Here is a 25,817-nt window from a genome sequence, read left to right as displayed (position 1 = left end):
CAAATATGACAATGGGAGTCGGAAGAGAAGAGAGTGCGGGCCTTGAGCTTGAGCCCTACATATAGCCGGGTGCAATTACCTGGCCCCCAGTGTGCTGTGTCACAATTTCCGCAAATTATATTAGTCGCTCGTAGTCGGTCGGCCAGCTTATCCCCCAATCACAATCGCATCAACATCGTTTTCATTTCCATTCCATTTTCATTTTCAGCCCAGCCCCGCCCCGCTTACTCGGCAGAAAGAGTGAAAATTAATTAGTGCCGTTATAAATAAAGCATAACCATTGGGCGGCCAAATCATTTGACATTCAGTCCCCCATCAGACGTGCGACAGACAAGTGCGCGAAAGAGTGACGAATGCTGGCCGAAAACCGAAAAGCGGAAAACAAAAAATAACTAATAGCCAGCCAGTCGAGCCAAAGAAGAAATAAACTGAAAGCAGAAAACAGAAAGCGTAAACCGGAATCAAAACAAAAAGTAAAAGATTTATACCAAAAAAACAAAACCGAATCGTTTGGCGCCGGTTAAATCAAAATCATTCGCTAGTCACGTGATTACGATTCGCCACATTTTGAGGTGGCATCCCACTATAAATATCTCTAGGTCCACGCAAAAATAATCTCATTATCACGTGGGTATTTAAATTTTTTTACATTTTTAAAATTATTTTTGATCTTTGAGACCTTAAAATCAAGAATTTATTTAATAGGAAAGTTATAAAACCACAATTTTAAGATCGTATCACTAGGTGTATTTTTGAATCTATGCATTTAATCCTTAAAATCTAAGAAAATCAAACTTTAAGAGCTTCAAATACTATTTTTATCGAGTTATATATATTTTTTCTTGTGCATCCCTTCAAGTTTACCTTGATATGCATTTTCCTATGTCACTGTCATGTCTTTAGCCATTCTCAGTCATTGTTCCTTGTTCTGCTCACATGCTTTGTTTATCGCTTATTGCGCTTGGAATGATACAAAGATATATGTAGGGTATAGAGCAATTCGGAGGGGGGAATGATATGGCCGAGTGTCGCGTGTGGCGGCCGTTGCCACAAGATTTAAATTCTATTAAAGAGAGAAACTGGGCAGATAGCCAGGCAAGAGTGGCAAAAACAAAAAGATAAATGAATATATAAAATAATTATAATCAGCATATGAACGGATTTAAATGTAACAACGATTGCGGATATAAAACATTTTGTGGCGGTGAAATCTCAGCGATTTATGCGTATTTTTGGCTGGGACAAATACAAATAGGGCTAAAAATATTTTATGTCGCGCTAATTAACAAATAAAACTTCTTCTCCTTTTTTGGTGACGTACCAAAGATTCAACGACGGATATCGCGCTAATTACAATTGGTGACACTTTTTCTTCACGTTTGACTAAAGGTAAGTGTGAATTGATTTACTTAGAAGGGTTTAAATAAAAACCCGTGAATCAGATGAAAGTGAATCACTACTATACTATTGGGTATACAACTGGGGCATCTGTGCGGCAGTCTCCCGTTGTGGATCCAACTATTTATCGGGCTTGGAGAGTGGGTTGGTGGGTTTGGCTCGGTGGGTGCTAAACATGCAAGCCCCCTTTGGCAACACTTTTTGCCGACGCGCGTTTGTCATGCAATTTTAATCGCAATTGCATTTTTAATTTTCCTCTTCCACCTGACGGCGGCAGAAGAGTTCCTCTAGCTCAAAAAAGAAAAATGTGCTCGGCAGCGGGTAAAAAGGGAAAATAAAAGCAAATAAATATTAAATGCAATACACTCAATACCCAGACAGGCGGACAGGACAGACAGTCGGACAGACAGACAACCGGCAGCGAGCTGGCAAGCAAACTGAGCTGACAGTGGGCAAAAAAAAATGGGAAAAAATAGTGGAAAAGCAAGGAGGAGGAAGGACGAACGCCTGGCGGGCTACTAACACATTGGCATACAGGGAATGCGAGATGGGACAGGATGCGAGCGAGCGAGCTATGCGTTCCATTTGCATAAATCTACATTTTAACTATTTTTTTGCCCCTCCTGCAAAAGACGCTGCCTTTTTTAAAAGAAAGGGAAGGACCAAGTGCGGACTAGGGTAACTTGATAAATATTCGCGCAATGCTGGGGCGTGAAATATGCAACGATATTTCTTCTTGTGCAACTATACCAATGCGGCAGGGGCAAAAACAACAACTGTCAACCGAGTGGTTGCCGATTGCAATTGGAATCGAAATTGGTTTTATTTTTAGATAGCAGATACCCGCTGCTGGTGGCCAGCCAACTGACGGTTTTAAATGAGTTGCATTGATTGAAAAGCTCATATGTCAGAATTTGTGACAAACATGACTAATTAAACATGAGCCCGCATCGGACAGATTGTCAAACTGGTATTAACGATTTATCTCCCATAATAAGGACACGCATAATATCGTGCACTGGGAAAAATTTTGGTTTTAAAATTAAATATTCAAGAAAATTAAAATTTTATGTGCATCTAGAAGCGTAGAAAAATAAATAATGAATTCCAAAATGTTCTTTCGGTTTTTTTTGTTCATATACATCTAAGAACCTCAACATAATTTATTTTGTACATGAGTACACATATTCCTCAATCAATTTTTAATTTAAAAGATACTGTATTAATTAAGTACAATGCGCTTTTTATACAAAAATGTTAAAATTTTTTACTTTAAATTTGTATAATATTTGTTCTGAATTCTTTTTTTGACGAGTGTAACGTCGATGGCTTTCTGTAACCACATCGACCACAACCTGCGACCGCACCGCAAGCCGAATAATGAAGTCAAATCCTTACAGCACATACACTCGTAGAGCATATTTCATGAATATTTTATCGAGACGACAGCATTGTTGATGCCAATTTAACGCCGATACTCGAACTTTTTGTTGCTGTTGTTAATTTTTTATATTTCTGTTGACATCCGACAAGTCATGAATGAAAGATTTTTTCTCTTTCACCTCGTCTCTGTCTCTCCCTTCGAATTTTTCCGCAACCTTTCATGCGATCGTTTCCTTACGTCGGATTACAATAATTTTACAAAATAGTCAATTAGCATAGCAACAGCAGCCCCATTGCGTGTCAAGTGCAAGAGGCGCGAGTTTCACATTGTTTATTATCCAGTCAACTTCTAGAAAATCACTCATTTGGCACATATTTTCAAAACGTGCAAAGTAAATAAGAAATACAATTTTAAAGGTGTAAGGAAACTTTGTAGAATTTTTGTAGTAAAGGGAAACGAGATAATATCAACTAATTTTATAGATCTTCATTAGACTTTTCTATAAAATTTTCAATAAATTTCCGTAAATTATTAAAATTAAAATCCTTCAACATTTTCCTCCAAAAATTCCCACAAAAATTAAAAAACCCGTTTAAGGAAAACGACAAACCCCACAAGTCACGAGTTATTACACATATAAGCAGTCCACGCGCCTGCTATCTGTGCAGCATACAATTCTCCTTAGCAATCAGGCAATGGAAAAACAGCACATGACCACTATATCAACTACTCGGAAAACAAACCAAACCCGATTGCCAAACCACGTGACTGAGTCGATACCGGTTGCTTAAAAGACTCCACGCAAATAATCTTGCAAAGTGATTTCCAGTCTGAAAATAGCTTTTCCAAGCGCGACGAAAATAACATTTTCTAGCGGCTTTGATGTCAATAGCACCATTTTCGTATTTCAAATGAAGTATTACGAGCTGTACGAGTTCGTATCAAAAATAAGAAAATACGAGAAGATCAGTTGATTGACTTAAGGCCTTAAATACTTGACATTGACACCTCGTAAGTGGCCTGGTTAAACGAACTGTTTGTTTTTCTTAATTATTTGGCCATTGCAGGCGGTAAACAGCATGTTAAGCATATTTAAGCCAGAGCTTGTGAGTCATGTGGAATACTGCAAGGTATATTTACTCTACTGATGACTGTCTGTGGCTGCGGTGGAATTATTTAATAATTGCAAGTGCAGTTGGCATGCAGTCTGTCAAAAGGCAGTCGCAACTTCTAGAGCTTTCGGCTGATTAATTGGAATCACATGACACAAATTAACTATTTTTAAATCGATTTCGGCAATCGCCCGCCAGAGGTGTCATAAAAAATGTAAAAACAAGTTCCAATAGAGCGAAACTCTCGCCAGATGCTCGGCCACTTTACCGTATTTTTTTGGCTAATCAATACAGATCGATGGCAGAATTCGCAGACATTTCACAAAAGTTGAATGACTTGCCGGAGAGTTCGGTTACCTTTGGGCCACTGATTGCAAATGACCCAAATTGGATTTAAGTCGATTAAAAGGGGCCTAAGTAAGGGCATACTTATGCACCGGCACGGGCATGCAATCAGAAATCGAATTGCCATCGAACAAACAACCGAAAGGAGCAACAGTAAGGGCCCCATGCATGTTGCAAGCAGCATTTATCAATGAAATTCAATAAAAATACATTTTGCATGCCAGTTCGTTGAACCGGCGCACACAAAGGACGTCCCCGGGCCAAATGCAGCTTACCTTTTCTGTTCTGCTGATTCTCTTCTGTTCTGTTCCATTTCATTTGTCTGGCTGAAGAAATCGGCAAGGAATCAGCGGGAACAACTTTAAAAAATCTCACTTGCCGGTGGTAACTTGACCTGCAGCAAGTTCTGCAAGCACTGTGCCGTTCCCCGCAATCAGACAGCCGTGATAAATGTGACAACAACAGGCCAATAGGCGGCATCCAGCTGGGCATCACATCCCATTCGCATTTCGCATCACCGACTATCCCGATCCACTCCTTTCCAGTTGCGTGACTATGCACTGGGAAAAAAGAAGGTTTTAATATTAGGAAACAAAATATTTGTTATTTTAAACACAACCCAAATAATAATAAAGGATGAAAAAATGATCAGTGACATTGCAAAAATAATCTTGGATGGTGAACAAATATTCTTTTACTACATAAAATGTCTTAGATGAAAAAAAATGTATTTAATAATACCGCATATCTCTTAAAAAAATATAGATTCAATAAAAAAATGGAATATTTAAAAAAAAACCAACCTTTCAACTTGTTTTGGTTAGATAAAATATTTTTAAGGAAATCCTTTTTAAAATAATTCCAATAATTTTTAAAATATTTAAATTTTAAACATTGCAAGCATAGTTTTTTCGCTCAGTGCCCCAGGGAGCAGCCCAACCCATAACTTCCTCCCCTCCCGCGACTTGTCATTCCAATTCCATTTGGCCAAAGTTGAGATCGAGTCGCTGTGCTTAAGTGCAGGCCCAATTCCTGGCCCATCGCCGCACCAGCGGGCCATCCTCAACACTATTAACAACCGTCTCTTGGTCGTCGCTGCTCGTATTTCAACTTGTGCCTAATTGTTGTTGGCATTGCGATGGTGACGGCGGCGCGACGCCATCTGAATATTATTTCTGGCTAATGCGCTCCGGCTATTTGAAGTTGAATCGACGAGCTACGTGCATAAAATTGCGTCGATCTTTCTCTCTAATCATAAACGCGGGCATGGTTCGCATTTTAATTGCACATCGATTGGCATAAAGTGTCGCTGCAGTGGGATTTAAGTTCAAAATTTGGATTTGTTTATTTAATTTTATGGTGAATTTAAGACCATATCCTTTACCCCACTGAAATTACCAAAGCCAAGGGGCTTAACCCGAGAATTGTATACATTGAATATGAAATTACACAAACTTTTGGCACCCTTTCGTTAGCTCTAATTGCCACAATCAAAGGAGCAACTGCAGTTGCATTGCTTGTGCTGTAAATCCAAGCAACACCCAAACAAACACACACGCAAAAAGTCGTCCATCAGAAGAGAAATGGAAAAATCCATAACAAAGTAATCAATGAAAGTTGGATGGGAATAGGGCAAAGTGAGTAACCCAGAAGCTCCAGACGGAAGCCGAACCCAGTTTCTTGTGGCTTCCAGTTCTGTTTGGCCAACACGCTAAGCAGACAGCGAACCAACCCAACAGACCCGGCCAACTCGAGCGAAATCAAATCCGCAGTCCCCAGGAACACTAAGAAAAATATTATCCAAGGAATATATTCCTATATTTATTGAAAACAATTGAGAAAAAAGTTTCTTAATTTAATTTTATTCTTAATTTATTTAGATTAGTTTTCGAAAAGATATATTTTTTAACTATTGGTTTTTTGAAACGTACTTTTGTAAGAGTAGAAAAAAATTCAGTATGTAATCCAGTGTTAAATATATTTTTCCTGTGCATCGCAATCGTGTACAGCAGCTTCTGCCTCGGCGGCACTTGAACAACAAAAACAACGAGTGCAGCAATGAAGTGGCAGTCTTGCTGATAGTTTTGTGGCAAAGTTTGCAGCGATGAAAGCCCTCCTTCCTTCCAGTTATCAGGCTACCATTTACTCTGCTCTATTTGGCGGGGCCAAAAATGATTGCAACTTGCCGCTGGCAACAGATCGAATTGCTTGCCACATGCAACACAGGGCGGCTCCAAAGTCAGGCCAAACGAAATCAAAAGGGTGGCGAAAAGAGCCGACCGAATGGTGTTTTCAATTTTCTCCTCTTTGGGAAGCCTCGCCACGTCATTAGGGGGCATAATTTTTATTGTTCGCTGGCTTTTCGGCCGGGCACATGGGGCGTATGTGTAATGTGCCTTCTGTGCTCTCATGATAAAGCATTTTTTTGGCAGTGACAACATTAAATCACAGAAATATACGAACTGAATGCAAAACTTGCATTCGATTCAGTGGTACGTCCTATTCCTACTGACGTCACGACATTAAAATTGGAAAGAGCAGCACAACAAAAGCTCGGGGGGAAACGCCTTGAAGTATGCTGCATGGCCTGCCCTCCAGTTGCACGCAACATGCTCATAAAAATTAGAACCTCGAGTGCTGAAGCTGAAGTGAACTGAAGGAAAAGACAGAACCAGAACCAGAACTGAACCGAGGCGCTCTTCAAGTTGCATGCAACATCGCTATTTATGAACTCAACAAGCAGGACGTCCTGAGGACCGCCCCTTATTTCTTCGCTCCCATCTGGGGATCCGAATGTGTGTGCTCTCGACATGGGCCCAAAACATGCTCCATAAATCGCCACAGATAAATTTGTGTTCTGTTCTTTTGATTTCGTTTTGCTCTTCATGGGTTGTCGTGTCCTGTACTTGCGAAAATATCATTATTGCTCCCTTAAAAGGAAGGTATTATAACTTAACCAATGGGTTTGCAACCAGTCGAACCTGAGAATCAGTTAGGAAATATTCAAAATTATTAATTTAAGATGCTTTATGCTTTAAAAATATCTATACAAATAGGTACAATTTTCAATACAAATAATTACTAACTAAACTGCTACCTAATCTGAAAATATTCATTAAATTGGTTTATTTCTATTGACTGACTTTAAAGTGAGCCAATTTGCTGACAGTTATCATATTTTTCTCTTAGCACTTGCTTAGCATTTTCGTAAATTGAATTTCCAAGCCCAGAAGCTATATAAGTGTATTGAAATTTCATCTTTCGTCAGCACTCACATTTGTCTCCCTTTGTAAATGCAGCAGGCAGGCTGAATAGTACAAGCCGAAATTGTTTTCATGCTCCTTGGCCAGCCAGCCAAACGAAACAAGCAACGACTAACCAACCAACAAGCCACCGTCAGCCGACCAGACCCCTTTTATTTATGTCAATCTCTGTCGGCTGTCCAATGCCCCTTGGCCCAGGAGCCCAAAAGCCGAGGAGCCCCGCCCTTTGCCCGGAGATCATAAATCTTGGGGCGGCAGTAGGCGCTGAAAGTGCATATACAATATAAATAATGAGCGGGTGGACCAGCAGCGAACCACGCCCCCTCTTCCTGGCCAGGCATTGTTTCGTATATGCATTTAATTATTTAAATTATGTATATTTTGCTGTCTTTTGCGCAGTGCTGCGCAAATTCCTTTTTATTTTTTCCCTTTGTCCTTTGAACTCGCTTTATTTTGTGCGGTTATTGCTGTTGTTTATTTTACTGTAGCCTTTCATTGATACAAGCTTAAATTAATTACATTCTTAATATGGCCATAATCCCCCGTCCGTATGCTAAATGATTTTGTGCAAAATATTATAATCCGCGTTCAATGCCCAGCCCATGAAATGTGGTCCATGGTCTGTGAACCGCGTTGAGCAAGCTGGATTTAGTACGTATCTGCGATCACGTGCTTTACACTTGCAGCCGTGTAAATATTTAAAGATCTCGAGTTTAAAATAAATACCAAGACAGCTGCGTGTGCTGCTGACTCAGTGGTTAGGGAAGCACCACAAAAAAAACCGTATAGAAGAATCACATGACAAGCTGGTAAAAATACAAATAAAATAAGTGCCAGACATTATTGGCGAATAAATATGACTGGAAAAACCGAATTAAGCAAACACATTATGGTGTAATATTTGAGTAAGCAAATAAATAAAAATTTTCAATTTTAATATTTGCTCAATTGGCAAAAAAAAAAAGGCAAGGAAAACAGATATTTAAATTGAATCGTTTTTTAGCAACTCTCTTATTTTTTTTTTTTTTTTCTTCTTCACTATCATTGTGGGAGCTATTAAGAGTAATGAATAATGAATGGAAAAATACAATTTTATGGACTGGAGTGGAAAATTGAAACTGTCAGTGTGTGGCAAGAGTGCGTAAACACACACACCCACTCTCGGCTACTCGGCCACTCGGCTGCTTGAGCCTCAATTAAAGTCCGCAGTGTTTTATCAATTTTTTCCCTCGGCCACATTTGCAACGCATTTTAATTGCTTGTCAGAGAATGTTGGCTGGATGGCTATCTGGAGCCCCTGGAGCCACATCTCTCATTGCTGTTATTGTGGATGAAGCATTTAATTTGCTGCACAGCGTGCACGTGTCACAATAAAAAATCACTCAAGTGCAATGCTCCACTCGACTTCGCCCATCCAACAAATGCACCACTAAAGTCGGCCAGACGCACCACTTCGTTAGCCTCGACGGTCCTCGGGGCTTTGGTTTTCAGGGTTTTCAACGATTTCACTGTTTTCAGTGTTTTCAGTGTTTTCCGTGTTGTTTTCCGGGGGTTTTCTGGGTTTTCTGCGTTTCTGGGATCGTGGTCAGAAGCCGGGAGCTGTGTGGAAATGCCAGTGACAATGGCCAATGGTGTCTGTGAGTAGTCCAAGTGCTTTGCTTGTTTGCCTGTCGGTCAGAAGTGCAAGTACATATCGCACAGCCCGAACATGGGAACTCAATTTGTTGATAAAAAATAAATAAATAATAAATGCCGACTGCAACTGGGAGAAACTTTAGCACGGAGAAGATCAGCCGTAAAATCTTCTGGTATCTTTAGGGTCTTCAAGCAGATAAGACAAGACTTTATGGCAGGTTGTGTAAGGCAATTTCCCTAAAAACGTGAATGATAATTCATGGGAAAAGTTGTCATAAAGGTGTTGGCTTAATTAATCACAAAAAAACTAAGTCGGAGTACATAGAAGGGCTGTTAAATTACCCATAAATTCCTAATCTACAAGAAGGGTCGATTTGTAGGCAGCCAACCGAGTTACAGTTTTTCACAACCATTAATAAAATGAATTAGCTATCGTATTAATGACTTTTTAATGCCCTGACATTAATAATACAGGGTTAAAGTGTTATGGTGTGAATAAAGTTAAGTAAATATTTTCCTAAACAATTATTTTGTTCCAATTGCGTGCGTACATCTGCAGTGCAAACATAAAGTCTATAAAGTTAATATTTGGCTAGCTGCCGCTAAGAAACTTTCTTTATTCATCTGTTTTAGGTATTTACTTAGACATACGTACACATATCAAAACAAAACTTTAACTTTGCCTGGCAAAACCAGTATTTGTGGTCACGAGATTATTTATTTGAACGGGCTTTTTATAATTTTAATTTTTTACATTTATTTACCACTCACAGATAACAAGGCAATCAAAGCTAAAAATAATTGCCTGTGGTCTGATTTGATTTTTAAGTAGGTAGTTAAGATAACTTGAGTGTTTCGGGGAAAAATATCAAATATTTATAAAAATAGGTTAACTGCTTCTAATTTACTATCTGGTTTTTATTTAAATTTCTGTCTGGTTTATTGTTCTTTAAGAAGTGTCCATGAGTCACGAAAATGTTATTTGATGGGAGATATTTTGGGGGAAGAACAATTTCGTATACCAAGATACTGTTTTTTTTTTGGGAAAAAACCAAGCTCCCATAAAAACAATAATTAGAGGTAATTGTACCAGGAAGCAGACTAATGGACAGGTTAACTGATTTTAATTTGAAAATCACATAATTAAATCGAAACTGAAGCACTCGATGGAAACAATACGGCGGTCTGGCACTGGAATGCATAAAAACATTGTCAGCAGTATCAATTTTCGCTGTTTCGGTATTGTTTTGAGGTTGGTTTTTGTATTATCAATTAGTTTCGGCACGCGGAATATTTACAATAGTCGATGTGTGATGTGTGTGGCACTTTACACGCGAAAACACGCAAATGAATGCTGATGGCTGATGACTGATAGCCGATGGCTGATGGTTCGGAGAGATAGGACCACTCAGCGCACCCAGTTGATTGCTTATTGTTGTTATCGGGCCCCGGGAGTCTGGTGACTAACTCCATTATTTTCTGCTAGGCTACTATTTTTGTTTCGAGTTATTTGTTTCGACTAATTGAAAGCAGATGATGCCCAGCAGATGATGATGAAGTGTCTGTTGGACAAATAGATTTAATTTGGCAGACATTTTTGATTACTTTAATTTACTCAGCTGAACCTGTGCTTTTAAATGCGGCTGGCGGCGCTTGTATAATTCCAAATCCAATTTAGATCTGATACATACAGAAAGCAATCAAAATGTGCAGTCAAATGAAGTACGAAAGTATCTCAGATTTGTGCTTTTTGCTGTTTTCATTCACCATTTCTGCCCTTGAGGCGAGCAAAGTGATCAATATTTGCCCTCTTCAGGCGGACAGCGCGCAGTGCATTTGGCAAATATTAAAACACTAAACAATATTCACTGAAGGCTCAGCTAATCGATGGTAATATTACCAACAATTAGGTGGCAAACAACAAGCGCTCCACAATAGCCACATCACAGCGGAGCCTACTAATCATCTAGAGAAGAAGCGGGAGAAGAAGGCCACCATCCAATGGAATTTAATTAACTTGGCAACGCGGGGCAAAATTAGCATAAATCATTTAATTAAAGGTAAGTGCTGACGAGCTCTTCCCGAGATTCCCTCGTCGGCTGTGTTTGGGGGGTGTTAAAGATGCTGTTTGCCTCCTGCGAGCTGAATCATGTGTTAATTTTTTAATGGAATTTGATAAATACTTCAAGCTGCCGCCTAGTTGGAGACTCGAATTAAATTAACCACCAAGTGAGAGGCAGTTAAATTAATTGCTTAGTCATAATTGAATTGTCTAAATACTCCATTTATAATAAATTGATATGAAACACATAAAACACTTTGGGTTTTTGGAAATGCAAATGAGCCTGCTCCCAAAAATACCCTTTTCCCGCAATTAGACTAGAACAAACCAACAAATGCATAAAGCAGATACAAATATTACCGATTTCAATGCTCGTTGAACGCCATTCAAGCAAAAAATAAATGCAACAGCTGCAAAAATTAAACTAAAAACACAACAATGCGTTTGAGGGGAAATTGTTGCCTTAGTTGTTGTTGCCGGCATCGTTATTGTGGTAAATAAATAAAAACCGCATCAAAACTATTGTAATAAAAACATTTTCATTCGCATTTTCACAATGAGCGCAATTGCAAATTGATTTGTGTGGTTCGGCGAAAATTTCAGCTCTTTTCCGCCCTCCTTCAACCATTGTTGGCCAGCGCAGCAAAAAAAATAAAAATATTATTGAAAAAAAACAGTGAAAAACAAACTGAAGTACAACGAAAACAACGACAACAAAAATATTCAGCAATGAATTCGATATTTTCGCAAAGCTTATGAATTTTTGATAACGTTTTCCCTGTTGAATATTTAAACATTAAACAAACAGCGTCCTCATCACTGCGACCATATAAAGCTGATGTTGTTTAAATTAACTTATATTTAATCCGAAACATGCGTGAAATACAGTGTGCAATCAAAAAAGCTAATATTTACGCAGGGGTAGTTGAAGTAAATATTTGCAAAGCTGGATAGCAAACATAAATTAAGGAAATTATCAGTTAATATAAATTTGTTGTTAATTATTTAAAATCAAATTGGGAACGTATGTTTCCCCCTATATTTTAACCCTTTCTGCAACACATTTTTCCCTCGTTAATAAACCCGTAAAGTCAATAGAACTTTTAAGATTTGAGCTCTCGCAGGTTCATACATAATTTAAAAGTGCAAAAAACGTTTGGCTCAGCGTAAATTTCAATTAGTTAGCCATGTAAAGAGAGCATACTTTCTCGTCGTTTTGCTTTGAATTTTTGTATCGTGCGGCTTAGCCGGGGAACCTGCAACAGCATCCGCATAAATTTTGCATATTTATAGGCACATAAAACCGAAACCCCACTCGAAACCACCCACTTCCAGGGATTCACATACATATACCCAAATATATATATGGACATATACTTGTTGAAAGGGCGTCAGGAGCACCTTTGGCGATTGCCAGGCGACCTGCCCTTGGTGTGAAAAATGAAACATAAATTAAATCTGCTACACCAAATTCAACCCACAATGCCGGGCTTAGGATACTTAAGCGACGGCCTCTCCTCCTTTTTCACTTTATGATTTCAGCCAAATGAAAATTTATGAAGCAGATGGCGGCACAACCTGATGCTAAAGCCAAAAAGAAAGCCAGTCGCTGGTGCTGAGAAGCAAGAAAATATGAACTTGAAATTTTGTGGTCTCTAAGTTTTTTGTGTGGCAAATGAAAATTATGCCTCATTAAATAATCAAGTGCTGGCCATAAATTACACTTTACATCGCTGTAATCATAACTGAACAGGCTGCCGTTGATCTGAAATACTTATAAGTCATAGAGGTACATAAAACAAACACAGTTAATCATGACTGCAGTCGGCGCAAAAACCTCTCCTTGCCGTGCGCCGCATTAATTCCACTTAAAACTAGTAATTAGTTGGCTAGAACGACGTAGGCACTACATCTCTCAAACACGCTTGAGTTATGGGCTCCTCTCCCTAGCTCATTTAGATAAAATTCTGCGCTGCGTCTGGGAAAAACACTTCCGATTAAGTGCTCTAGGTCGAGGCAACTTCCCACCCACTGAGCAAGGCTGTTCGCTGTTGGGCTATCATCACAACTGACGTTAGCTCATTATATGATTTTATTGTCTGGCAAACATTTGTGTCTAGCCCGATTCCGTTTAACTCGATATACCAGTGTTCTGCGGAAAAAAACACCTGGCGAAACAGCCGACAGCCTAGTATTTGCTTTGGCATTTACCGCTTAAATTCAGATCTCGGTCTTATAAATAAGGGCACAGGGCCAGAAGCTGCATGCATTCCTTGTGCGATCTTAGGCAAGGTCGGTCATTCAGTTTTCTATTAAATTTCGTGGTCAACTTAGTACTTGTTGGTTTTACACCCGTTCTTTCCAACGTTTTTTTTCTTTCACGTGAGTAAAATATTATGGAAAATATGTATACACATCGGATCGTTTAAACAGCTGTCAGTGGTTTTGCCGTTGACCCATTAAAGGTTTCGGTTTCTTTTGTGTGCCGAGAGAACTTACAGAGTGAAATATTATTTTTTAAAATTTTATTTTTGGCTGATTCGTATGCCCAGACAGTTATTGTTCTCAGTTGCGTTTTAGCCGTGATCGGAGAATTATAACTCGATGTTTAGCGGATATGATTACCCTTCAAGACTGCCGTTTGCTGAGTAAGCCATATAAATACATATGTTAATTCCGGGCTAGAAACCTTCGGCTCAGTGCAAGTGTTTCTCCTTTGCGGAAGCTTTGTCAGAGCAGAGCACTCAAAAGTTTCCAGACAATGTTCCTAATGAGTTCTCAACAACTAGACTAGCAGTGGCAAAAGCATAAACTCTATGCAAATTGATTCACTTTCGAGCAACTTCATTTGAGTTCGTTACGTATGCGGCCAGTTGGCGACTTAAGGACCCTGGCTGGAGTGTAAGCAGGCTAAGTAAGCTGCCTTAGATATGACAAAGGACAGCATTTCGAGAGCCGCACGGCACACACACAGGATGTTCCACGCACCCACGCAAAGTAGCAACACGAGTTGCCTAATAAATGATGTGGCGGCCACAGGAGTCGTCTTAAGGGAAACCTCTTAAGATCATATGCAGTGAAAGAAAATTTAAAAATATCAAAATAATATTTTAAAAGTGTATAAATTCATTGGAAAAAGAAGAAAGCAATATACATTTTTTTTGTGAATATAATATCAGATTTAACTTAATTCAGGCATCCAACATTTTTAAATGTTTGAATTTTGGGTTTTTATAAATATAAATTTATACTTAAAGAACTTTTCCTAGTATTTTAAATATTATACACAGTTAACCACAATGTTTCAATCTTTCCTCTGTAAGAACTTTATGTAAATAATTTTTTCTTTAATTTATTTCTTTAATTAATATACTCCCGATATCTTTATAAATCTTTCCCTTAGTGTATTTCACACAAAGACTAGATGACAAAATGTTGTAGTTGTTTTAGCTGTTGCTGTCAATCAAGACAAGTAAAATTTTTGCGACATTGTTGCTGGACAAGCTGCTGCCGGGCGAGTTTACTTTGTCTTTTTCATCATTGTTCCGCTCCCGATTCGCCAGCGACTCCCTTTTGTCCTCCAGTTGGTCATGTAATTGCCGTTACACTTTGGGCCAAGTTATTAAGTGATTGTTATTGTTGCTGCTGCTGCTGTTACTGTTGTCTCGTTGATGCAACAGCATAATCTAACGATTATGCGGAGCTCTCGTTCTGGCCAAATGTAAATTAGCTCGTGTCGGAGAGAGACCGGGAACAAGAAGTCCAGAGATCCATGGCTGCTGTCTAATTTTGTGTAGTCTGCTTTTTTGGCCAGGCAACTGGCAAATTAATTTCGATTTTTGTGAAGAGTGGTTACCCCAAACCGACCGAATGGCTGTCCAAAACAATTTGCCATATTGCCAATTGCAGCATGTGCGGTATGTGAGTGGCGCAAACTGTTGCAGCTGGGCCAACTAATTGCCTTTAATTATGAATGGAGCAGCAGCAGTAGCAGCAGCCCTATCCCCATTACCATCCCCGAAAACACAGGGATAATCGTTCGTCCGCTTGTCAGACATGGCGTATGAGTAATGGCCGCCTAGGTAATAATGCATTATCGATTTAAAGTGTCACCCGATACGAAAAGTGGCATTTGCATTGAAGTGCAGACAATAACTAATTGCCCCCCGTCCTATAACTCCATAGCTCGCCACCCCAATGGAATATTTTCCTGTCAATTAAGCCGGTAAAATGCGGACAGGATGGTCGAGCGAGTGAGTGAGCCGTATTTATCTGTAAATATCGTTTACATGACGTTAATTGCATATTGATAGTGTTTGCTCAATTGTTTGCCCTTGTACGTTTTATTTGTGTTTGCTTTGAACGGCGGCTCGTGCTTCGCTGATGCAACTTTGTCCGGCCGGCCATCAATCAATCAAGCGATCCATAGATCAATCAATGCGCCACTGCCAAAGTTGGCTGGCCGTCCTCCTAATTGTGCTGCTCGAAGCTTGTCAAACCGTTTTGGCCCCTCACCCACCCGAGTTGGCTGCAATTTGCGACTCATGAATATTTATGCGCGATATAATTAAATATGCTAATTACAACTGATTGTACGCACAATCATTTGAAATTATAATTCTCAGCGAAGCGCGGCGAGGCGAGTTTACTTCGCGGCAAGGACAACACAACAACAGCAGCAGCCAATCCGCCAGGATAACACGCACTGTGAAACTGACAATTTAGCATAAATTCAAATGAAATCAACACAAAAAGGGGTGTGACTTGGCAACAGTTGCCAGTTTAAATTGCTTTGCAGCGTGAAAAAAAATTAAGAGCAGTTTACTAAGAGGGGTTGGGAGATGGGGGTGAATTAAATAAATTACATTGTTGCCAGCATAAAGTTGACGCTGGCAGCTAAACAATTTGTGCAGCCATCAGGGCCACCCCTCCATCGACAACAGTGTTTTCTTTGGGATGTGGAGGTCCTTGCACATTCCTCCTCCATGCACCCTCTATATATATTTAGCCACCCAACTGCCATGGCCAGCCATCCACACCGGATGAGCCATGGGTAATTTTTTGTGCTCCAACTAAGTGAATTTAAGTTTTAATAACGGACATTGGCCATCAAAGATCGAGCCAGCTGCAAGCCAGGTTTATCCGAGTTAATTGAAAATCCAAAAAGGCAACAGGCAAAATTGCATAGCATATTTTAGTTTTCCCCTCTTAATGGCACAAACATAATACTCAAGAAATTTCCCATAAATTCTAAAAGAAATTTGTTTTCCGGTTCGGAATTTTGGGAAGAATGTAGGCACTAAATTAGGCAGTTCAAAAAGAAAATAAACGAAAATAGAAAAGAGATTTAACAAATTAACTTGCTCTAAGACCGGAAAATTCTAAAATCATATTTTAAAAATAATTTTAAAAATTATAAATGATTGAACTATTTTTTTTTTTGAATTATATATTTTGCTTTAAGAAATGGGCAGTTGCCTGCAGAAACTATAAACTCTTAAATTATGCAATGAATTCCCAAAGCCAGCACACAATCAGTCAACAATTGAAGGACATGTTAAGCCCGGTGTTCGTACAAACATCAATAAATAATTAAAATATGTATTGCCATATGCAGACTCATTACATAAATACTTAATTAACCAAACCGGACAACAACCTTATGTCCCCGACCGGACATAAAGAGCCTCCCCAATGATAGCCGGTCACTTGAACAAATCACCAGCACGTGGCCAATAAATGGGGGATGCGACTTCCCCTCATTCCTGTAAAAGGTAGTAATAGTTTCCCAGATGGAGATAGCGAAAGGCAGGAGGCAGTGCAGCCATAAATATCCATTTGTGGCATTTCCATGGTGACAAAAGTGTAGCCAGTCTAATTTATTATCAAAAGCCTTTGTGCAAACAAAGAGGGCCCAAACAAGCTTTTTAATTCCCACAATCTCACCAAGGACGACGAGTGGATGGGAGATTGGGAACTGGGACTCAGACTGAGACTGAAACTGGGCAGGGCAAGAGCGTTTCATTAGTTCAATTAGCTGGACAGGTGCTGGCTGGATGTCAAGTGGCAGCTTTTTAAACGATGATTAGTGGCTCTTCGTTTTCGTTCCGCACACGGACGAAATACAAGACAAATTGTTGTTTGTTTAGCCCCTGACGGTAGCCACTTGAATGCAAATTTATGTGCCCGAAAGGATTCCCCCTGTCGGCCATTAACATTGGCAGGTCGCAGCTAAGGGATATCTTAACATGTTTTCTAGTTTGCTTTTTGAGCGATGGCCTAGGGGGAAATTACATTTTTTTGGATACAAAATATTTCCATAAACGGTTAAAAGAGAAAACTAATTAAAACTAATAAACTTAAAATGTGTTTGTCACAAAAAAAAACATAATAAAATCAATTTGTATTTAATTATTCAAACAAGAAATTAAATACAAACAATTTAAACCAGAAAATAGATAAATGGGGAAAAATGTGTACATTGCGTATATACTAATGGGAAATTTCAATTTATTCTTGCAACTTGATTTGCAATTATAATAATTTACAAAAGAATAAATAAGTATGCAACATTTTGCTGATTATAGTAAAAATCTGGTCTTTAAATTATAATTACTAAAACAATTCAACAAAAACCTAATAAAATATTTATTTTACAAACCTGGTTCTGAATAAATATATTTTTTTAGCTAATTAAAGAGTTTATAAAAAACAACATATTTTTTCTATAATCATTGTATGATTTACCTCTTTTGTCACTGCACGACAATGTTATGGAAAAGCTCTTCCTGCAAGATACTTTTCATAGCCACAGGTGGTCAGTGGCCACCACAATGAGCTAATGGCCAGGAGTCGGAGGTGTTGGAGAGTGCAGAAAAAAGGGCTAACAGACATTGCACCCGGAGACTAACTAACCCAATTATTTGTAAAATGCGAGCAGAGAAAAAATAACTGAGAAACCAAAATGAAAAGAAACCGCAGCCCATTGTTTTCCCCCACAGCAGGTGAAACTGGGAACTGGGAACTGGAAACCGGAGACACAGAGAAGTTTGCTGGCTGGCATGGCAAAGGGAATCGAGTTGGCAGCGGGAGAACTTTCGCACAGCACGCGTAATGAAAACTTTGTTAGGGCAAACCAGTGGCGTAGAGAAGGCGAGGAAAAAAAAAGAAAAAAGGGGGGTAAACAGCTCTTCCTAGCAGTGCCACTCGATGGTGTCGAGTGCTCTCTGGCTGCTGGACATGAAAGTGGCGACAACGGGAAATTAGTTGTGCACGCTTGCAAGTTGCAACGCAAAACCCAGGCATTAGCCGGCTGTCCTAGATGCCCTGCCGCTGGGGGTTGACCACTAAATTGCCGGGATGAAGTCGCCGCTCCGGCTCCCGGCTGATGTTGATCAAATTAACAGCATGTGGCGACTGGCAAGTGGCTGATGACCGCCCGACCAACCGCCTCTTTAATGCGCTTCCTTTTCTCATCTTCGCGCGTTTTTGTAGCATACTTTTTAGAGACCAGCAAATTGCTTAAGCTGCGGCCAAGGTCCAACAAAATGGCTGCACGAAGAGAAATATATATATTTTTTATGGTATTTAATATCAGGAGGCTCTTTTCTAGAGAAACTAATGAATAAAGTTGTTACACCCTTTGAAAAAATCTACGAATAGATGAAGCATTTTAATAATCCTCCTAGATAGAATAGATATAAAATTTAGATGACAAAAACATTTAAAATACTAAGTTGACATTATAAATGTGTATTTAATGTTTTCTTAATTTAAAAAAATTCTAAATAAAAAAGTACGTAATGAGATTATAAATTCCCAAAATGTAATTAACAAGTTTAAAAGTACAGATCACGATTGTAAGCAAATATCCTGCGCTTTCCCCTCTGTGTACGTGAAAAGAAGCCTGCCTAATTGTTTGACAGGACAACTTGTAACGCGGAAAGTTTTGCTTTACTTCACGTTTGAAATGCGACAGGGCCACAATGACGAGCAACAACAAGTTGCAATTGTCACTTTTGTTGAAACTTTCGCGAAATTTACAAAGAGCGAGGAACTTCTTTTCTTGCTTTCCCTGATTCTTTTCCCTCTTCATTGCTCTTTTTTCCTTTTTGCTAAGTCTACATTTTGGCAAAGTCATGCTGAAAATAAATTATAAAAATGTCCGCGGAAAATTATGTTTTCCGAGGGCGAGTGAAAGCAGCAGGAGCATTTGATTCCAGCACCACTCGTTATATATGATCGCAATTGAAAGTTTAACCCCATCCAGGGGGCTAGTTGAAAAATTGACATTATTTTCTGTTGGCAACAAACAGTCAGCGAACGATAAATAAGAGGCAACTTAAGTCGAGTATTTATTTTTCGGGCATCTTTTGATAAATGACTTTGACCTGGGCCAATGGTGCAAGAGGAAAAATAAAGAGGAAGGAGCAAAGGAAAGGAAAGGGAAAGCCACATGCCACGCCCCCAATGACTTTTCTCATTAAGCTTGGCCAAGGCGAACGTGGTCGAAAAGAAATCAAACTAAACTTTTGCACAAAATTCTTGGGTCGCCGGCCCCGGAGGGACGAGAACATGTGTAAAGCGTCGAGCGGTTAAAGCTAAACAAACAATTGCCAAATGCAATCGAGTTGGTTTTGGCCCCCGAGGAGAGAATGGCCGAGAGTGGGTGGGCTAGGTGGCTAGATGGGCAGGATTGGACGTAGAACACTGAGGGAGGAACAGTTGCATGTTGGCAAATGGCAGGAAGAAGTTTGCCAACCGCATGCTTCAACTTCAATTTGCTGGAAGGATTGTTACGGGGAACTGCTGGGATCGCTGCTTACAGCTTGACTCGTATTTCATTACTCGAACTGGTATTAAGTGGCAAACTTTTGTATTTAACAACTTTTAGCAGCCCGAGCAGCAAAAATGAAGAAGATGAACCGACCGAAATTTTGCCATCGCAAAACCAACGCAAAACAAACAAAAAATGTAGCGTAGAACGTAGAACAAAAAGTAAGTTGCAGTCACTTGGCTTAACTGCAATTCTCTCGAAATGCACTTGTCAAAATAGCACTGAAAAACTTAAATTTATTTAAGTTGATTTTCAAAGCCCTAAGAATTTAAGACTTTACAAAAAAACACGCTGGGACTAAACGCATATCGTTTTTACCATGGAATACTGGTAAAATTTATATTAAATACTTTAATTTTGCCAATTTCTCTTTCTACGATTATCTGACTTCGAAACACTTCAATTAGTAAAACAGAGAAGAACAAATTCTCCAAATTCGATACATTTTAAACTCAAACTATTTATTTTATTTTTTAATTAATTATTTTCTATTTTTTTTGAGTGTAACATCGAAAAGAAGAGTAATGTAAATGAATAAAGACAGCTAACCAGTTTCGGGGGCGAAAAGCCAATTGGCAAGAACGTATGGTCGAAAAAGTGAGGCAGTTAAAAGCAGTGAAGATTCCTGAAACTGGGACAACATTTTGCACTTTGCAGTTCCGCGAAAGTTGCATCCCCCAGCCCGAGAAATCTGTCAAATAAAAGTTTGATTGGCACGCCCCAACCCTCCCTCCCTCATTTGCCTCCTGTGCCCCTTTGGGTGTTGCGAATCTGAAATCTGAGTTTGCCAGGAACGTTAATTAGCAAATGCAGCGAACTGAGGAAACTTTCGAGTATTGCCATGAAACGCATGCAACTTTGTGGCACCCCCGTCGCATAAACTCATCTGAAGTGGCGCATAAATTGAGTGCATATAGTGCCCATATATGCAACAATGTAGTGTAATTTCCACGGCATTACCATAATTATCCACTGGCATTCCTGTTGCTACCGCTGCTACTGCTGCTCCTGCCCATCATCCTGTTGATCAGCCTTCGTGAGAGTCCACTCCTTAATGCCAGGTCATGCAAGGTAGCGGAAAACGAAAGTTTTTCATACGTTCTGCGTCAGCAAAGGGCGGAAAAATGGTGAGCTGAAAAACCAGACCATCCCCCCACACATTCGTTGGCCGTTGGCCAATGTCGGGGCTGCACTTTGGCTAAATTACATTTTCAATTTGTCAGCTGGCGGGGCACTGCAGGCCATTAAATGGCAAATTAAGTTCAGCTTCGGCTTTTATTTTATTATTTGCCATTCTGGGCGCTTGCAATTTTTGCATTTTTCCCATTTTCCATTTGCCATCCGCTATCCTCCGTGGGCAAATGTGTTTTTGATATGCGTTTCATTGTCTGACGATCTTGGCGCATTATCGTGGCAGATTTTCCGATTTTCGGCTCCGGCCATCTGAAAAGGACGGAGGAATATGCTGAATATTTCATGAGTGTCATAAATTTCTCCTTTGCGAGGTGGAAGTTAAGTCAAGCGCTTACGCGGGCTTCAGTTTTGCCGGCTTTTTATTTTTAATAACTTTCCATTGTGGCTGTCAGTGGCAGGCAAGACCAACACAAACACACACACGTGCTTCTCCTTTCTGCTTTCTCCTGTTTGCCAGGACTCAGGACATGTCAGCAGTTCGTTGTTGCTTTTGTCGCTCCTTCAAGCTGCTTTATAATTTATGATGCTTGGCATCGAAGACTCCTTTAAACACACACAAGCACACACGCCACACACATGTCGCCAAGTTTTGTATAATTTTTCAAAAAACTGCATGAATATTAACTGCAAGTGGCAGAAGATGGCGACGGCAGCATCCTGCCACCGAATCCTGGCCCATCTTGGCTGCCACTTTATTGTGTGGGCGCCGGGCGAAAGTTTCAAGTGCCAGCTTGATCCGGAAGGGGCGGTGGCCACGCCCTACTAACTTATGCATACGTGTAGCTCAGTCCTTCTTCCGCCTCCCCAGCTTCACTATTACCTTCCATCGTTCCTTTTCCCTTTTTTGGGGAAAGGATTTTACCATACATATTTGATGCAAATGTTCGCAAATTGTCGTCGCTGTCTATTGGACATTTTGTGGCCACATTCGTTTTGCTCGCACATCAAACAAAAGAGCAGAGCACTTGAAAGAAAATGTTCAAAAAATTGATTGAGAGCAGTTACTTCTTTAAAATATTTATAATTTGTTATCAGTTCTATAACATTAAAAAAATATTTGTAAAAATATTGAAAGAAAGTTTAAAAAAAAAATAGATTTAAAACAGTTGCTACTTTTAAATATTTATAATTTTTTGTATAAGTTATAAGACATTAAAAAAATATTTCATTGCAAACCCATTTTAAAAAAATTAGACAGTAATAAAATTATTAAAGAATATTTCTGATAAAACACTCAAAACCAACTGCAATACAAATTTCAACAAATTAAAGAAATATCGAAAAAACTTCAGAGTATATGAATATTCAAGACATTTCTCCCAAACTTAGAAACAGTTTGACTTATATTTTTTATGCACTTGTGGACGTTCAAGTGGAGTGCAGGTGGCACTCTTGTATGGATTACGGATAATTTGCTTAAATTCAGCAAGCAGAAAATAACATTTTGCACACTAGCTGGCACGCACAATGCCACCGAGCAGACCAGACCAGACCCTTGGAGCTGTCCGCTTTGACTCCTGGTTCCTCTGATGTCCTGTCCTTTGTCCCAGGGCTTATCACTTGGCCAAAAAAGCGAAAGGACAAAGATGAGAGAGCTGGCCGGGGGATTCTCCTGCTGCTTCTGCTGCGAATGTCAGGCGAGTGACACGGCAGCTGTGCTTTAAACAAAGCTAAGCTCGAGTAAAAACAACATGACTAATAGTTTTGACAGAGCCAGGCAAAACAAAAGCCAGACAGCATGTCAGATAAAAGCCAAAGTGATGGCAGCAGGGAGCTGTGAGGAAGGCGGAACTGCATGCTAAATGTTGTCAATTAGTTGGCCAGTTGGTCAGCCAAAAAACGAATGACCGAATGACTGGGCAACTTCCTTCAGAAATAGTTGACCAGCGACCCCTTTGCCACGGGCAACTAGTCATCTTTGCACAAATGATCAATTAGTTTTAATCATGCGAATCGTGTGGGAACTTTTCGGTTCCAAAAAGTACATGTGACTTGCAGATTACAATTTCTAGAGAAATGGGTATATTTTAACATAGACAAAAGTACATTTCAATTCTGTCAATCAGGTTGTCAATTACATTTAATATTTACTTCTCAGAATCCAACAGTTTATACTATGACTTGCAAATTTCTCTCTAAGCTTTCTATTTCAATCATGATAGATGTATCTTAGATACGAGAATCAGTAAAAGGTTGGCCAAGTTACATAAACCACTACAAGCTTAAACAAAAACTAATGAAACATTAGTTCCAATTATTTTTCCCCCTTTGTAAAACTCTCTTGTCTCTCTTGACCCCTTTGAAGTTGTAGTTGTAGTGCCGACTTTGAACATACACATAATGCAAGAAGTCTGCTTTACGACAGCTTCAGGTGAAGGAGAAAATCCTAAGCTGGGTTATGCCATTTCTTTGGGTCGCCTGGCCCCTGAATCACAGGGCAGCTCAACAGCTTGGCTCAGCTATAAAAACACAAAGTCGCCGCTAAAGTCGCACTTAAGCCGAACTCTCCTCCTTTTTTTGATTTTCCACCCACTCATGCTCACACAGAAACTGAAGTACAGTAGAATGTCCTTACGTCGGGACGTGCATACAGATGTCAGCAAGTGGGGCGAAGTTCATAAATTCAAACAACTAGCCATATTTTCCTTGTGTGCACTGGGAAAAAATTAAATTTTAGTTAATAATGCATAAAAAAGTGACTTATTTAAGAAAACATAAAAACTGAATAATGTAGAATCTATAAAGTTCTTATAACATTTCCAAAAAAAATCTTTAAATTTCATTTTATGACTAAAATATTGGTAGTATAGATTTAAAAATGTATATATCATATCAGATTGCAAATATTTATTTTATATATTTTGATTACAACGATAGTTTATGATTCTTCCACGAAATGAAGTAGTTTATTGTCTACCTCTAGAACTTTTTGCTCCCTGTAAGTTTTGTGTAGCTGCCGCTTTTTGCCGCTCATTTGGCCTGGCCCTATCTGGAGAGGTTCAGCGGGTTGTTGTGCAGTAGGTAGGTGGCTGGGGTAGTTGGATGCAAGTGTTATGATGGGTGCATGCAACCACAACCCACCCACGCCACTCGCCTGCGGATATGCAACAATGTTGTCAAGTTTCCTGCTCGACAACGGGGCCGCCGAGCCACCGAGCGCTCAGTTGGCATTATGTCCACCGGGCGTGACTAACATGCACATGCTCAACTGTGCTGGAAAATGTTTTATCCAGCTCACATCTCACCTAAAAGCCCCCCCAAAGTTGAAAAGATTGTGTTTGTTTTTTGTCCCGGTGACCAACTTGAATTTTGATTCTCATTTCTTGCCTTTTTTCATTCATTTCCAGCAGAAGCAGCAGCAGAAGCACCAGCAACAACATGGCCAAGGACTTGAGCACTCTGGGCTGGGATTATCTGATGTTTGTACTGTTTATAGCCCTCACCGTTTTGGGGCCGCTGTGGAAACGCATTTTTGGCAAAAAGAAGGAGCGCAGCAAGGCCGATTATGTTTTTGCCACCGGAGGAGTTTCAATCGTGGCAGTGATGATTTCTATAGCTCGAGGAACTTTGGGCGTGAGATCAGTGTTGGGTAAGTTTTAGGAATATTTTAAGATATGACCAAAAATGGTCAAAAAACAAGAGACTATTAGATACCCGTAAAGCGACTGCTTGCACTGCTTGAATTTAATTATTTTTGTTTGCTCATAACTTTCTAATAAATGGTCTGATTTGAAAAATTTATTCTACATTTCCATCGTTTTTAAGCGAGGTATTAGGCCATTGTATACCCTTTAACCGTATAATGACATTCGTTGCTAATTTTATTAAATTTTTCAGGCTATCCCAGTGAGTTGTACTACCGAGGATCTTCCATGTGGGAGATTATCTATGGCATGATGAGCGCCTATCCCATCGTCTGTTTCATGTTTGTGCCCGTCTACTTCAATCTGGGCATCACCTCCGTCTATCAGTACATCGATCTCAGGTAAGTCCAGTTCGCAAGCAGTCCAAAGGAAAGTCCAGAACAGAAAGTCCCCAGAGTGGCACATCGTTTAATTAGCACGAAGCGAAGCGAAACAAACCGGCAGAGGAAAAACAGGAAAATTGTTATTTAAACATTCATTTTAATTTCGCCAAATGCGTCGCAGCGACGACTGGTGTCCATGGGTTTTTGTGTCGCTTCTCTTATCGCCAAAGCGCACACAATTTTATTCTTCATTAAGGAGGCCAAATGAAACTAAACAGAGAAAGCGCCAAGAGGGCTCTGAGAACAGCTCAGGTTCTGTGCTTTTGCACAAGTTGCTGCGTTGCTAAATAAATTTGAATTACATTTTACACACAAAAACGAAAAACGAACCAACAGAAGGGACAACAACAATGAGCCGCTAACAAATGGCCAAACAAAAGCCAAGCCAAGCCGGCAGAGCAAATAATCTATAGATTTGTCCTTGCCCCGCCGAGGATAGCAACTCCAACAAGTCCAACTTAGAGACTCAGTTTCGGACTTGGTCTCTCGGTTGCGAGGATGCCCGGATGCTATCGTCCAGTTGTCGTCAGTGAGTCTGTGCCTCCTCCTGCTCCTCCTCCA

At 39.7% G+C, this 25,817-nt stretch overlaps 2 protein-coding genes across 8 annotated transcripts in view; one reads left to right on the top strand and one right to left on the bottom strand.

Moving 5' to 3' along the window:
- Nucleotides 1–25,817, top strand: part of LOC108057484 (sodium-coupled monocarboxylate transporter 2) — a 36,237-nt gene that overhangs the window by 1,129 nt on the left and 9,291 nt on the right. The window contains exons 1-4 of one of the 4 annotated variants that reach the window (XM_070216098.1): nucleotides 125–473; nucleotides 1,327–1,389; nucleotides 24,580–24,818; nucleotides 25,067–25,214. In XM_070216098.1, the coding sequence (XP_070072199.1) occupies nucleotides 24,608–24,818; nucleotides 25,067–25,214 (359 nt within the window). In that variant the 5' untranslated portion in view covers nucleotides 125–473; nucleotides 1,327–1,389; nucleotides 24,580–24,607. Of the gene's footprint in view, nucleotides 1–124; nucleotides 474–1,326; nucleotides 1,390–24,576; nucleotides 24,819–25,066; nucleotides 25,215–25,817 lie in introns of those variants that run through there. The other 3 variants (XM_017141761.3, XM_070216099.1, XM_070216097.1) reach the window with 3 other exon arrangements.
- The window catches only part of LOC138913243 (uncharacterized), a 66,475-nt gene that overhangs the window by 34,398 nt on the left and 6,260 nt on the right, over nucleotides 1–25,817 (bottom strand). For all 4 annotated transcript variants that reach the window (XR_011418888.1, XM_070216100.1, XM_070216102.1 and 1 more), the window contains exon 2: nucleotides 4,515–4,799. Coding sequence is in view for 3 of the 4 variants with exons in the window: in XM_070216100.1 (XP_070072201.1) it covers nucleotides 4,515–4,799 (285 nt within the window). In the remaining variant the exon portion in view is untranslated. The remainder of the gene's footprint in view (nucleotides 1–4,514; nucleotides 4,800–25,817) is intronic.

Source organism: Drosophila takahashii, chromosome 3R (assembly GCF_030179915.1).
Source record: "Drosophila takahashii strain IR98-3 E-12201 chromosome 3R, DtakHiC1v2, whole genome shotgun sequence".
Taxonomy (NCBI): domain Eukaryota; kingdom Metazoa; phylum Arthropoda; class Insecta; order Diptera; family Drosophilidae; genus Drosophila; species Drosophila takahashii.
The sequence above is the reverse complement of the archived record's forward strand: the minus strand, read 5'-3'. Positions and strand labels throughout refer to the sequence as shown.